At 41.1% G+C, this 13,497-nt stretch overlaps 1 protein-coding gene across 4 annotated transcripts in view; it reads right to left on the bottom strand.

Moving 5' to 3' along the window:
• dock5 (dedicator of cytokinesis 5) overlaps window positions 1–13,497 on the bottom strand; it is a 35,968-nt gene that overhangs the window by 18,935 nt on the left and 3,536 nt on the right. For 3 of the 4 annotated variants that reach the window (XM_006803187.3, XM_006803186.3, XM_087849003.1), the window contains exons 2-15: window positions 9,008–9,091; window positions 8,747–8,787; window positions 8,599–8,654; window positions 8,228–8,324; window positions 7,913–8,061; window positions 7,620–7,755; window positions 7,371–7,528; window positions 5,763–5,844; window positions 5,068–5,197; window positions 4,308–4,380; window positions 1,970–2,112; window positions 1,690–1,815; window positions 1,434–1,558; window positions 10–108 (exon numbers count right to left, since the gene is read on the bottom strand). In XM_006803187.3, the coding sequence (XP_006803250.1) occupies window positions 10–108; window positions 1,434–1,558; window positions 1,690–1,815; window positions 1,970–2,112; window positions 4,308–4,380; window positions 5,068–5,197; window positions 5,763–5,844; window positions 7,371–7,528; window positions 7,620–7,755; window positions 7,913–8,061; window positions 8,228–8,324; window positions 8,599–8,654; window positions 8,747–8,787; window positions 9,008–9,091 (1,499 nt within the window). Of the gene's footprint in view, window positions 1–9; window positions 109–1,433; window positions 1,559–1,689; window positions 1,816–1,969; window positions 2,113–4,307; window positions 4,381–5,067; window positions 5,198–5,762; window positions 5,845–7,370; window positions 7,529–7,619; window positions 7,756–7,912; window positions 8,062–8,227; window positions 8,325–8,598; window positions 8,655–8,746; window positions 8,790–9,007; window positions 9,092–13,497 lie in introns of those variants that run through there. The other variant, XM_087849004.1, reaches the window with a different exon arrangement.

A 13,497-nucleotide genomic window follows, 5' to 3' on the forward strand; every position in this document is an offset into this window, starting at 1 on the left:
TGAGCTTACCTTCGCTGTTTCATTCCAACAAGGCTGCTTCACCTGGTAGTAAATGACAGACTTGTACTCCGTTATGCCATCATAACCGGCTCCAGGGAATATGGCTTTCTAAAGACATTAAAGGAAGAGATTAGTTTACATGACAGGAACATCTTCGATGTTCTTTCTGCTGTTTTCAGTTGTCTCTGACTTTTTTCTTTTTTGGTTAAAGTACAGCCAAGCACATAAATTGCTACATGTAATCAATACAGAGTTACAAAATGTCAGTTATTAGTTAGATAATGATGCAGCAATATGGATGGTCTCCCGCCAAAGGATTTTAAGAAACAATTTAGCTTGAATAATTTGGTAGATCTCTCCTTCACATTATCAACTGCCACTTATCTGAGTTTGGGTCATAGTCGAAGCCCCAACTTCCCTCACCCAAGGGACACAGACTTGTTTCCAATCCAGCTGAGAGATATAATTTCTCTGTTGAGTCCTAGCTCTGCCCTGGGGCCTCCTCCTATTAGGACTTGCCCGAAACTAGTTGGTTTCCAAGAGGCATCCTAATCAGATGCCTGATCCACCTCAACTGGCTCCTTTCAATGTCAAGGAGCAGCAGTTCTACTCCAAGTCCCTCTCAAATGACTGAACTCTAACCCTATCACTTCAGGGAGAACCCTGCCACCCTTTGAAGCAAACTCATTTATCTGCAACCTAATTTTTTCGGTCACTACCCAGAGCTCATGACCAGAGGTGAGGGTAGGAACTTAGATTGGCCAATAAGTCGTCTGCTTTGCTTTAACAACAGATTAATACATGGCCTCAGACTTTGAAGGTGTTGATTCTCATTCCAACAGTTCCACACTTTGCTACAAACCACTCCTGGAGGCCACAACCTGATGAATCCAACAGAAACTGTAAAACAGGATTGTCTCCAGCAGGAACAGCTGCTACTTATGAAGTTATCATGGATATCATTGGATTGGAAAGACAAGTCTCATTCTGGAGACACTCATATGGATCTTATAAAGCTGCAGGTATTTATTAAACCAATGGGAAGAATTCTGCAAATAGCTGGAAGCAACAAAGCAAGCTTCAACTCCAAATTATGTTTTACAAAATCCACATTAGGGCATATTTATTGGTGAAGCTCATCAATAATCTCTAAAAGAGAGGTATGGGACAACTTGAGTAAGTGAACTGTGCTTTCCAGTTTTTATAGACTAGTGTTTACTAAACAGAAAAAAACACAGAACTTCTGATTGTTCATAAGTGAAATAGAACACTTTTCTATCTTTAGAGCTGTCCACAACCACAGCCACATGTATACTGTCACAATTATATGACTTATAAAAAGATGCCATTCAGTAAGCTGCATTAAGCTCAAATTAAATTACATTTTTTTAAGCACTTTTTTTAAAAAAATGTCATTCACTGGTCTATTTTACCTCCATGGGATTGCCTTCATCATCGTGCACACTCAGTATGACCTCTACATTTTTGGGGGTCTTCTTTTTACCACGGTCAAATTCTCCTTGTAGCAAGGTTACATAAATATCATTCCTCACGTTTCCTGGACAAGGGATAAAAGACGATCAGAAGGTTGTGTTGAGAAATTTTAAAAAAGCCCCTCACAACTTTGTGAGCAATTAAAATGAGTATGACTGTCGTGAGAACTGCCGATCAACAAAGGCTTTAATTCACCAGGGAGGATGATTTCTGGAAAGCCCATTTTCCTGACGATAGCGGTGCTGCGGTCCACAAAGTGGGGGTAGTCCTTCCTGACTTGGGCAAGGTCCCCTGGGAGAAGCTTCATGGTCACAAACAGCCCTGCCAGCAAACATGTAAAGAAATTCAATGAGGCAGACTGCACCTTGCAGACCCCTCACACATCAATTATTTTCCTCAAAGCAAAAAAAAAGGTCAATTTAGAGCAACCCTCTAAAATCACAGGGGAACACTGTCTGTGAGCATTTCATTTTACCCTGGCCTTTGTGATTGACCTCTCGCGTGGCAATGACTTTGTTGAAGACAGCTGTGAGGGGCTCATTCTCTCCTATGACTCGAGAAGGGATGCGCGGAGACATGATGAGCTGCCTCTGACGGATGTAGGTTTCCATAGCTATCCTGAGAGGGAAATATAGAGGTGACAATACAATGAAAGTAAAAAATAAAAAAAAGAATCAACTGCCAGCATCTTTGACAGGTGACAAACAAATGGACGGAAGCGCTGCGAAGGCACTGTGAGGCTTTCTGGAGTTTTTGACAACACGCACCATCTCTCCCAGATCCCTGCTGCTCTGCTCGAGTGACTACAGCAGAGAAAAATTGCTTAAAATACTAGCACTACTCTAACCCAGGAAAACCGAGTTAACGATAAAAACGATAACAAAATAACGCTGAAAACCGATAAAAACCCTGAAAACCATACATTTCACATCTGAGCCTCAACTATCACGGCCCGGTACCAAACGACTCACGGACCGGTACCGGTCCGAGGCCCGGGGGTTGGGGACCGCTGCTTTAAAGTACTTTAAAGCACTTGACCACATTTTTCGTTTACAATTACACTACTATGGAAGTACTCAGCGAGGTTAGCCAAACATCTTTGTTTTAGAAAACAGAATCACACAGTGCCGACGCTGTAATTATACAGAAGGGAATAATCACAAAACTCTATTGTAGTGGTTTAGTAACAAGGAACAAGGAAAGCAGAAACGTGTCAGCTAAGGTTTCACTGTCAGGTTTCTGTGTGCTGCAAAAGCATATATCACATTAAATCAATGAAATGTTGTGTTTTTACTCTTCTATAATGTTGGATTAGCTTTCAGTTCTCCAACACCATGCTATGGCTAGTCTGCTCTACCTGTAACTGCAGGTTAACACAGCAGATCGGGGTGTTAATCAAGGGCCAAAATAGGCCCAGCAAAAGGTCCCAGCTGGCCCACTGGATGGCTTTTTAAGGTGTAAAATTAGCAGAGAAAGAAAATCAATGTTTTTTTTGTTTTTTTGGGAGGGGTTACTTTATTTTGCACCACAAAGCATGGTGTTACAGGCTGTTAAAGACGAGTCGCATCACCAGAGCTGTTGTCCAAACCATTAATTTAATCTGAGACAGAGGTCTGAATCATCATCACTTTTACAGCCTTCTTACCGACAAAGACATCACCCAAGGCTTTTACATAATGACATCAGACTAAGACACTTAAGCCGACACACTGTGCTGACAGCAAACTGAATGTAGAAAAACTGAGACGTGTTGTTGTAACTGCATGTTTCTTGCAGCATCTCATGCTGTTTTGTAAATGGAAAGTTTATCAAATACGAACGTTTATGTATCTATGAACGTTTTTTTATATGTTAGGTTATTATTTAGTTATTCTACTTCACCAGACCAGCTCAGATTAAACTGGGCGATGTGTGTCCCAAGATGTAAGGTGAACTCTAGAGTTCGCTACAGACAGCTTGCCAAAACTGGTGATCTCAATCGGTTCCATCTCACAGCCTTTCACCACGTTCAATGCTCAGGAGAAAAATGTAACAGTGTCTCGTTGTAGTTATTATTATTTATTTTAATCTTGTGTTCAATTAAAAATTTACTTACCCTGGTCTATTTATATTTACCTAATTGTTCGTACAGTGCCAAAACATTTACTCTGTTAATGAAATGAAAAAAAAAATCATTAACCTGTCAAGGCTGGAAAGCTTAAAACGCTCAGCGGTGCAATCTTTCCTTTGTATATGTCCAAACAAAAACTAATATTTATGTGAAGGCTTGCATATTTCCTGTCAGATACAAAGCACATAGGGCCAAAATCTTTCAAAGTAAGAAGGATGCCACGAATTGAAATCAGTATTTTTTTTTTGGCTTCTACCTTCTCAAAAAGACAGTGTGATCTGTTCTAGAGTGAAAAGAAAAGAAAAACTGATGTTAAAACTTGGTAAAATTTGTACAGAAGCCAGAAATGAGTCGAGATATTTTTGGCTCTCTTCCATCTACGATCCCTGTGAACATATGACTGTCATTGTTTATCTCCCCCCCTCCCCCTCCAGTTTGTAGGTGCCCTAAAAACATGATCTTGAAGCCTCTCTTTCATTTAGAACTGCAAAAAGTGTTTTGTCCTTGAAATACAGTGTAGGAAAAGTCTAACTGCAGCCTTGGAAAAAAGAAAAAAAAGCAAACGTAATGGAACACAGTTGGCAGTAAGTATAACTCGAGAGCTATTCATGTTCTTATGAATTATTTGTGCTCAATTGAGTTGCGTTACAAAACAAGACCGAGCCTGTAAACAGCAGAAATATGACAACATTAGAGGACTCACTGCTGAAAGGGGATGAAATGCTGTTTGTCCTCGTCATCTATTTTGCCGTGGGCAATGTCTGTTATGTCCATCACTGCAATGACAAACACATTGACACATTCACAGTAAGGCTGCAGACTGAAAAAGACGAGCTAATTAACTAGATTTAACAGCGTTTTCTAGTAAATGCCAAAATGACAGCAAAATGGGAATCACCTTTTTTCTGTTTTATTTTTTAAAGAGCTCTGAAAGTTAATTAACTTATAAGTCTGGAAAGTGTATTTTCCACGTCTGAAAAAGAAGCCGTGTTGGATCTCGCTCACCTGTTGCCTGGCGCAGCAGAAAGCCAACTTGCCTTTGAATTGTTCATTTCACCCGGATCTTTTCCTAGAATGCTTTTTTTTAATGCTTTTTCCTGGCTAAGAATAATATGACTTCTGAGTTGAATGTTCATTCTGACTCCGGATTCAGTCCATTTGCTGGAACACCAGAGGAAAACCATTTCCCATCAAATCCACTAATCATCTGGCCGAAAACAAAAAGACAGTTGCTAAACCAATTTTCCTCCGACTGCCTTGCCAAGGCAGAGTGAAGGCATTTTCTAGATCAGGAAGCAGGTGTTCCCATTTCGTTTCGACACATGGATCTTTCATTTCTCCACCTCAACAAAACTATTCATGCATCTGTACCACCAGAGAGGGCTGGCTTTTTCTTTTTTTCCTTCTTAAATTGAACTTTTATACTGCTCTTACAAATATTAGGACATAAAGAAGTCCCTCACCGGCCACACCAAACGGTCTCCTAAGTCCGCCTGTTTGTTTCTTGCCCTCTTTCAGCTCCATGCTGCCCACTCTGATGATCTGGCACACCAGGAAGAGTCGCTGCCTCATCAAGTCAGTGCTGCTCAGGTCCTGGACACAGAAGACACACAAAAGATTATTTATTATGGCACTGCGAGAGATAAGGTGCATTAGGTACAAAAGGCAGTGACTCTACTTGCCCGTCATTGTGTACACACACAGGGCTGGAGCTGAGGACCAGATGGAAAATATTTCCATGATAAAGGAGTGGAGTAAAAGCATCGCCTTCCCAGCATGTTTATATGCTTATTTTTTTCAAGGTTTTTACTTTTCAAAGGACCATCCACTTGTGTGCTTTGCTATAATCTTAAACCGTACACCTTGATTAATGTGGCTTTATCACACTCCAAACCACTAGCTCCTGATGGCACACATGGAATCAAGTCACCTTGATTACAGAGCACCGCTTATTAACTTAAGCAGAAGCAACATAATGGAGGCGAATGCATCCAAATTTTCAATGATGTGCTGTGAGTGAGCCATTCAGTGAAACTTTTAGTAAATTAGGAGCAATCCAGGCGCTAATTGTCTTCTTTGTCACAGACTTCAGGCGGCGCTTGGATTGTTTAAATCTGAAAGAGAGGGAACGCACTGTGGTGGGTAGGGATTCGGTTACCGTGAATAGTGCTGGCAGGTTGTTGAGTTTTTCAATTTCTTTAGGCATTCCCGTACTGTCCCAGCGCACCAGGAAGTTCTCACTGCAAGAATTTAAATAAAAGTCACAGTTAGAGACGGCGTTATCTGAAACCAAAGCCAGTGATGTAAAAGCAGCATTATTTTATGTCTCACCCAATAAAATCCAAAAGTTTCCAGGAAAAAATTTCAAGTGTCTGCATATTTTAAATGCCATAATTATAAGAGCCTAGATATCCCTGTAGGCCTTACCAAACATAAAAGGATGCAGCCATCCTAAAAGAATCATCATCAGCCGGTCATTATTGGTATTTCTGTCAGGACCATTTTAGTCAAAACAAGACTGATTCCATCTGCAGTAAATTATATTTGGCGGTACGGCCCTGTTCTGGGACCTCCCCGAGAGCACACATCCCTGCATTTCCATGCACAAATATGGAAAAATGCAGGTTGGACAGCAGCGAGATGCCCCCACAGAACAGAGCATCCCGCACCCATAACAATGCACATGACATCAAAGCTGCATCTACACAGGAAGTGATTCGCAGCAACGTGGTGACCATGGAAAGCCAATGTCATCCAGGGTGGCTTTAAGCAATGCTGTCACCACGAAGCAGGTGAATCATCTCCGTGGCAAGCAAGTGAAGTGAATACTAATAAGAATGCAGAATACTGAAGAGTGATGCATGACAGGCTACATTTTAGGACTATCTAGGAAACCGGAATTTCAACTAGCAACCAACTGTGAAGTTCAATGCGATGCTTAACATTCGTGTGTGGTGGCAGCTTCAGTGAGACAAAGCACGAGTAGCATGAAACGATGGAGGTGGGTTGTAAAGCAGCTTGCAGAGACAGCAATAAGAGCTTGCAGGCCAGCAGCTTAAACAGCAAACCACGAATAATATCTGCCAGCAGGACCCACACAAGGTGAGGCTGAGCCATCTGCTCCTGGGTTTTCTCGCCAAGTCTGACTTCTTTCAGCTTTAGCCCTGCCAGATCTAAAGCTATTTGTTGCACTTAAAATGTTCCATCTACAAGATCTCGACATCTGAGAGTAAAGTGAAAACAGTGTCATTTCCACTCGTTGCGTTTGTACGTGGCGGGTCAGATATGAGCATTGGCAGTATGACTGTTTCGAGGTTTTGCACCACTAATTTGTCTAACATTCAGTTAGCAAAATGTTTACTTTTTAAAGGTTGCTTTAATCACTTCCATTATTTATGCAGGTATAATGTCTAACAGCAAATAGAGACTGTAGTTTTCTACACCAGCAAGCAGATGAATGCCTAACAACGATCAGCCTTGAGTGCTAATTTAAAGCAGAGCTGTGCTGAGTTATTTGACGATAATGCACAACCTCCAGCCATTATTACATTTGTTTTCCCCACTGCATTACATAAATAATTGCAATTCCTAATTTTTCACTTTAGCAGTTGTAGTATTGCGAGCCATTAATACTTCTTTAAAAGTTTTCTGATCAATTATATAAACATTGTGAACATTTCTATAGACTTTTAGAGGCATAGACGAGCGCAAACTATCAAACTTGTTTAGTTGTCGAGTAAAGAGAAAAAAAAGAAAACAAGCTAACCTGATGAATTCAGACTGATCCGGGTCATACAGAGACATTAGCAGCTCGGCATCTTCTCCAATGTTACACACAAAGTTTTTCAAGTTCATGAACAAGCTGTAGGTGTGCACCGTACTGAAAAGAGTCTGACGCCTCATTTCCAGGTTCTGTAGCCGTGTCTGGATGAAAACAAGGCCGGAAACAGTGAGTGGACAACAACATTAAATGAAACTGACAGCCAGTGATAGTATCAACAAATCGGAACTGTGCCTTCTCCTCTTGTATCCTGTCATCAACGCTGCGGGAGGCAGTCTCATGGGCCCGGAACAGGCTGACCGTACTAGTCCTGTCAGGATTCAACATGTTTCCCGCTTCATCCCGCACCACCAGGTCCAGACCCAGAATCCTGAGCAAGCCAGCGGATCAAAACAGCATCAAATAAGTTTACAGAAGCAATTTTAAAAGGCTCACCCATACAACCCTTTCCTGAGGAGATTTTACAAACAATAATAGTTCCTAAAGGAAAAAAATAAATAAATTTTAAAAAAAAGCAGGATTCATACCGGTTTCCATAATCAATCTTTGCTGTGACTTTCTTTTTGAGCTCTACAAGGTCATCCTTGGGCAGCGTTCCTGACACTATCTGAGATCGATATTCGATGAGGCTGTAGGCCATCTGCTGCACAGTCCTGAACAAAATTGTCTTGTTCTCCTGCCAGATAAACAGGTTTTATTAAAAGTAATACCTTCCTTCAGAGGAATGAAGAGCAATGCAACTTTATAACAAAAGTGTGTCAAAGGGGTGAAAAACAGAGGTGCACGGAACTGTGTGTACTAAAGTCAAAGTGGCAGATAAAAGAAAAAAAGTCTCCACATACCACATACAGCTTCTGCCATATCTGGGCCCATTCCCTCAGAGTAGCTCCGAGCTCTTGTACCAGGGGTAAATCGGCCGGAATAATTATTTCCTGCTGGCTACCAGCCACAAAAAGAGAATAGAAAGACATTGGAAAAGTGGCTCATCACTCACAGATCATGTCATATAATTTGGATAGATTCAAGTGCTTTTCTATACATGATAAATAGGTGGATGGTTTCCTTACACAGCCAAGAAAAGCATTACTGAGTCCTCACTTAAGATAATTGTAAGTGCACTGCTATGTCGCTGGCAAAACACAAGGCTGGACAGCAAACCAAAAGCAGAGTGGATTATCATCAAAATGATCTGTTTACTGATATGTGATCTCACCCTATTCCCTCAACCGTAGCCTCCTTTAAGTGGATGTAGGAAGCAGGGAAAATGCCCTGAAGAAAAAGAAAAATTTCATAGTGATCAGTAAATTACACACACACACCAAGACAATGATACTGTGATAATATAGCACTATTGCCCATACCTTCTGTGATTTCCTGCGTAGAGCATAGCCCCTATACCAGCCTAAGAAGACATAAATTACCCAACAAAAACGTTACACTGAGGGTTAGAGCGAGATAGGAGTGATGTCAGGAGGACAATGTAATAGACTCATTTAAATTATATGCATAACACACTGAGTGCCAGTTAGTTCAACATCTCATTTAAGTTCCTGTGTCAGCTTGCTTTAGATTAGGGGAAAGAGGGATGTGTCGGGGCCTGCTGTGTGCTTATGCTCGCTCACCTTCAAATTTCTCAAGTATGTGCACCGTGTCCCCCACTTGTAGACACAGCTCCTGTTCGCCACTGGCATCATAATTGTAGATCACTGAAGGACAAAGCAGGACTGTCACATAATGTGAACACACACACACACACACACACACACACACACACACACACACACACACACACACCAAAAACTGTTAACCAAAAAAAATTAAATAAAAAGGTTCGGGCAGACAGATTGATTGACGAGTTTTGTTCCTCCTCAAGGTCCGGTGGATTACTGCAAAAACCCCAAATCCCTTTTCAATCACTTATTGCACAGAGGAGCAAGTCTGTTTTAAAAGAAGTTCTGGATCAGAGGTTTGCAGTTTCTCACTGGAAAAAAGAAACCAATTCAACCTCCTTGTCACAGAGCACGCACGCGCATCAGAGAGGATCTTGATCTTTGATTTATTCCTCATCTTATTGCGTTTTCTAAAAGCAGGCAGTGTGTTTGTGCAGCACGCCTGTGTGACTCAAACCTCCAAAGCGTTTGTGCTATTTTTAATTGAATTGGATGCCTTCGGGCTGTGATTAACGTTTCAGTAAATAGACCGCGCCGGAGCAGGTAGTTGCAGTGTCAAACGTGAGGAGTACCGCTAAAAAAGCAATAGCATCAGACTCTCCCTATATCCGATAACATGCCTGCTGTGACCTTTGGTCGGCAGTTACGCTTGCAGCCTGTGTTTCTGCCAAGTGACTCACCTGCAAGCGCTGCCCCTCCCTGCACTCGTTTTTAACCTTGCAGCTTTCCTGGAGGCAGCTCCTATCTTTTCCTTTTTAGCCGTTTACCAGGACAGACATTGGATGGGTTAATACAAGAAAATGCTTGTGCGTAAAAACATATGTACACTCACTCATAAACACACGCATAAAACTGCAAAAGAGAAACCTTGGCAAACACTACTGTAGCAAAGGTCTTATTCACGACTTAAGGGAGCTGCAATAACGCGCAGCCACTCATTCTCACAGTAAGATGGAGGAACTATGAGCAGAGCTCTGCCCTGACTTGCATGGTGATAATGCTTGTTGCTGGAGGCCAGATTTCACTGCACGCTCCAACTGGCTCAGCTTATCACACCTCAGTCTGAATACCAAAACTTGACAAATCACTGAATGTGACTGCTTTTCCTTCTCTTTGACTTCCTCCTCATTGGCTTTCCATAAAACACATTTTTGCTTGAGACTTTGCTTGCAATTTTTGCACAAAAAAAAAGGTCCTGGAATATCACGTTGGCTTTTGACGGCTGTTTTGTTAGGAGCACCTGGACAGGTGTGAGGTTCTTCCTTGTGTCAACAAAAAAGACAGCTAGTGGAACCTAATAATAGTTCAACTTTTCCTGCTTTTGAACATGAACATAAACAGAAGCGACAGATGTTGTTTTCCAATCCCAAATCTAAAAAAAAAAAAAAAATGGTGTGCAAAATGTAAATAATAACAGATTCCAATGTTTTGTAGAGCTCAGAAACACAATTTTATTTACAACAGAACAAAGTATCAAATGTTTAAAGTGCGAAAATGTATCACTGTAAGAAAAGAAGTTGGGATGCAGAAACAAAAGGATGGAGATGTAAGGGGAAGAAAAAAATAGCTGCTAAAACTGCAGCTAAAGAGGTTAATGGGGAGAAATCTCTGTGCGCAAGGACAATGGAAGTTAGTATTGCATGCCCATGCTCTTTGGGCCCTCAGGCAGCACTGCATTAAAAACAGACATGATTCTGTCATGCAAATCACTGCATGGGCTCAGGAATACTTCCAGAAGTGGCATAGACAAATGCAGGGTAAAGCTCTATCGTGCAAAGAAGAAGCTGTATGTGAACATGATCCAGAAACACTGCTGTTTACTCTGAGCCAAGTTCATTTAAAATGGACAAACTGGAAAACTGTGGTGAGACTAATCCAAATTTGAAATTCTTCTTGGAAGTCCTCCCGACTAAAAAAAGAGAGGGACGATCTGTTGCTCAGCACAAAAGCCTGTATCTCTGACGGTCTGGGCATCCATTAGTGTCTATGGAAATGGGAGCTTTGATTATGTCTTTTGAGCCAAGGGCTTCCATTTTTCAGCAAGACAATGCAAAAGCCACATACTGCATCTATTACAATAGCATGACTTAATAATAGAAGAATCCGGTTGCTGAACTGGCCTGTCTGTCGCCGAAACCTTTCACCAACTGAAAACATTTGGCCCATCATGAAATGAGAAACGGGGGACTGCCGAGCAGCTATAATCCTGTCAGACAAGAACGGGACAACATTCCTCTCCCAAAAGTCCAATAAATGGTCTCCTCAGCGCCCAGATATTTACAGACTTTTGTTAATAGAAGAGGGGACGCTATACAGTGGTAAACATGGCCCTGACCCAACTTTTTTGAGACATGTTGCTGTCATCAAATTCAAATGTAACTTATTTGTTTTTCCTGAAATGGTAGATTTTCTCATTTTAAACAACTGATGTGGTTTCTATGTTCGATTGTGAATAAAATGTGTGTTTATGAGATTTGCAAATCATTGCATTCACTTTTCATTTACAGTTTACACAGTCTGAACTTTTTTGGAATCGTCTTTGTATTTTAAAAGAAGTTACAGGCATACTATGAATCACCAGGAAATTAATTATATATGCAGCCAGAATATGTGCACTGAAGAAAATGACATCTGCCTCTAGTCAAGCCAAGAGTGACAATGGGCCATTCACCAACTTGACACAGTGTCCGGGCCTGGCAAGAGCCACACTGTCTAAAGCAAAAGCATCAGTCTGGGCTCTGGCAGCAAAGCTAATCTGTGCCACTCTGAGGCACCCTGTCTTCCTCTTAAACTTCAAATGCTGAGCCTGTAGCTACTGTTGTAAAGTCCAATAAAGCTCTATCGGCACAAGTTCAAGTTAATGAGCATGCTAATGTTAAATCAGAGTCAGCCTGATTCCCCCTAAATGATTTACCATAGAGGTGCACTAGCCAACAATTAAAGAACACCCCAGTCGAAGAGTTTGGGCAGCCGCTGGCAGCTCATCAAAGTTAACACAATACAATGAGAATCTATTGTTCTTAGTGCTGACTGGGCATGAAAGGACCATTGCATGACCAAGATAAAACAACACAGCATTAAAAGAAAAAAAAACAGCTTTAAATGATGAAAGAATCAATTTCTGAAAGAAATCCTTGAAAATGTTACTATACAAATCCTCTGCATTCAATGTAGAAAAGCCTTCAGTGCAGTAAAAAAATAATAATAATAACATAAAGTCCATAATGGGATAGAAATACTAAGTGCCACGCTGCATGGGGTTTGATGCACAGGCAGCATATTCATTTATACAAAATCAAATCACTTTTCAGATGCAACTACTAAAATATTATTATTTCCGCCTATAAACTACCACTCAGTGATGTATCACATCCAGTATCTCTTGTGGCATACAAATGTCATACACTACCAAAAGCAGGGACAGGTTCAGTTAGTATCTCTCCAAAAAGCCATTAGATAAGTAAGTCTATTAAGGTTTGCTTTTGAGCCAATTCTCCCCCGGCAGCATTTCTCAAAAGGTAAAGGCCTCACAAGAAAAGCCTCGAGCCTCCCATCTACTTGTCTAGACAGCCAGAAATGATCTTAAAACTGTGCTCCAGCTAATAAGTCCTTTTATGTTATCCATAAATCAGAAAGTTAATTCTCAAGTTCAAAGCAAAAAGTGCAAAAAAGGATAAAATAAGAGCAGCTTGGGTTCATCTTTTTATTTGGGGAAAAAACCCTGCTGCAACATTAAACAGAAAAAGGAAATTAAAAAAACCATAGAAGTACAGACTTCTTTCACCAGGTTGTAAAAGAAGAAGGAGATTCATCTGCTATTACGTTTTAAAAGCAAACAGGTATTTGTTCAGTCTGTCCGAACTGAGAACGAAGGCAGCACTTATCTCCAAATCACCGGCTGCAGTTAGGTTTGACATGGCAAGATTGGCAAACTGGGGGATGTAATGACTGATGTATTTACGCTGCAAAGCCAGTGGATTTTGTTAATAACAACCTCCACCCCCCAACCCCGCCCGCCCCAGGCAAGCAGAGAGAACAAAAGTAAGCGGTTCATTGTTTTAAAGAAAATGCTACATGCTATTTATTGCCTAATTTCATCAAGTGGAAGTTGTGGTGGCTAGAATGGCAGTTCTCTGAGGAAAACTTCAGGTAATAACAGGAGGTAGAAGTGTTGCTTGTAAGCAACTGTAAGACAGCTTTTATAATTATGACTCAATTATCACACAAGCCGCTTATTGTTACTCAGAAATGTTTATTGTTACTTCACTGGAACTGTCTCGACTTCCCTGCACTAAAGGGTGTTCAGCTTAAATTTGTATGTATGTGAACAAGCATAACTGAGACACAGCTATTTTCACAGTCATTGTGGGCCAACAAACTGCTTACACAAGACTGATTTGGACACCTGATTCACCCAGGGCACGTAAAACGATAGCGCACCT

This window comes from Neolamprologus brichardi, chromosome 12 (genome assembly GCF_056152115.1).
Source record: "Neolamprologus brichardi isolate AB-2024 chromosome 12, ASM5615211v1, whole genome shotgun sequence".
NCBI classification, from domain to species: domain Eukaryota; kingdom Metazoa; phylum Chordata; class Actinopteri; order Cichliformes; family Cichlidae; genus Neolamprologus; species Neolamprologus brichardi.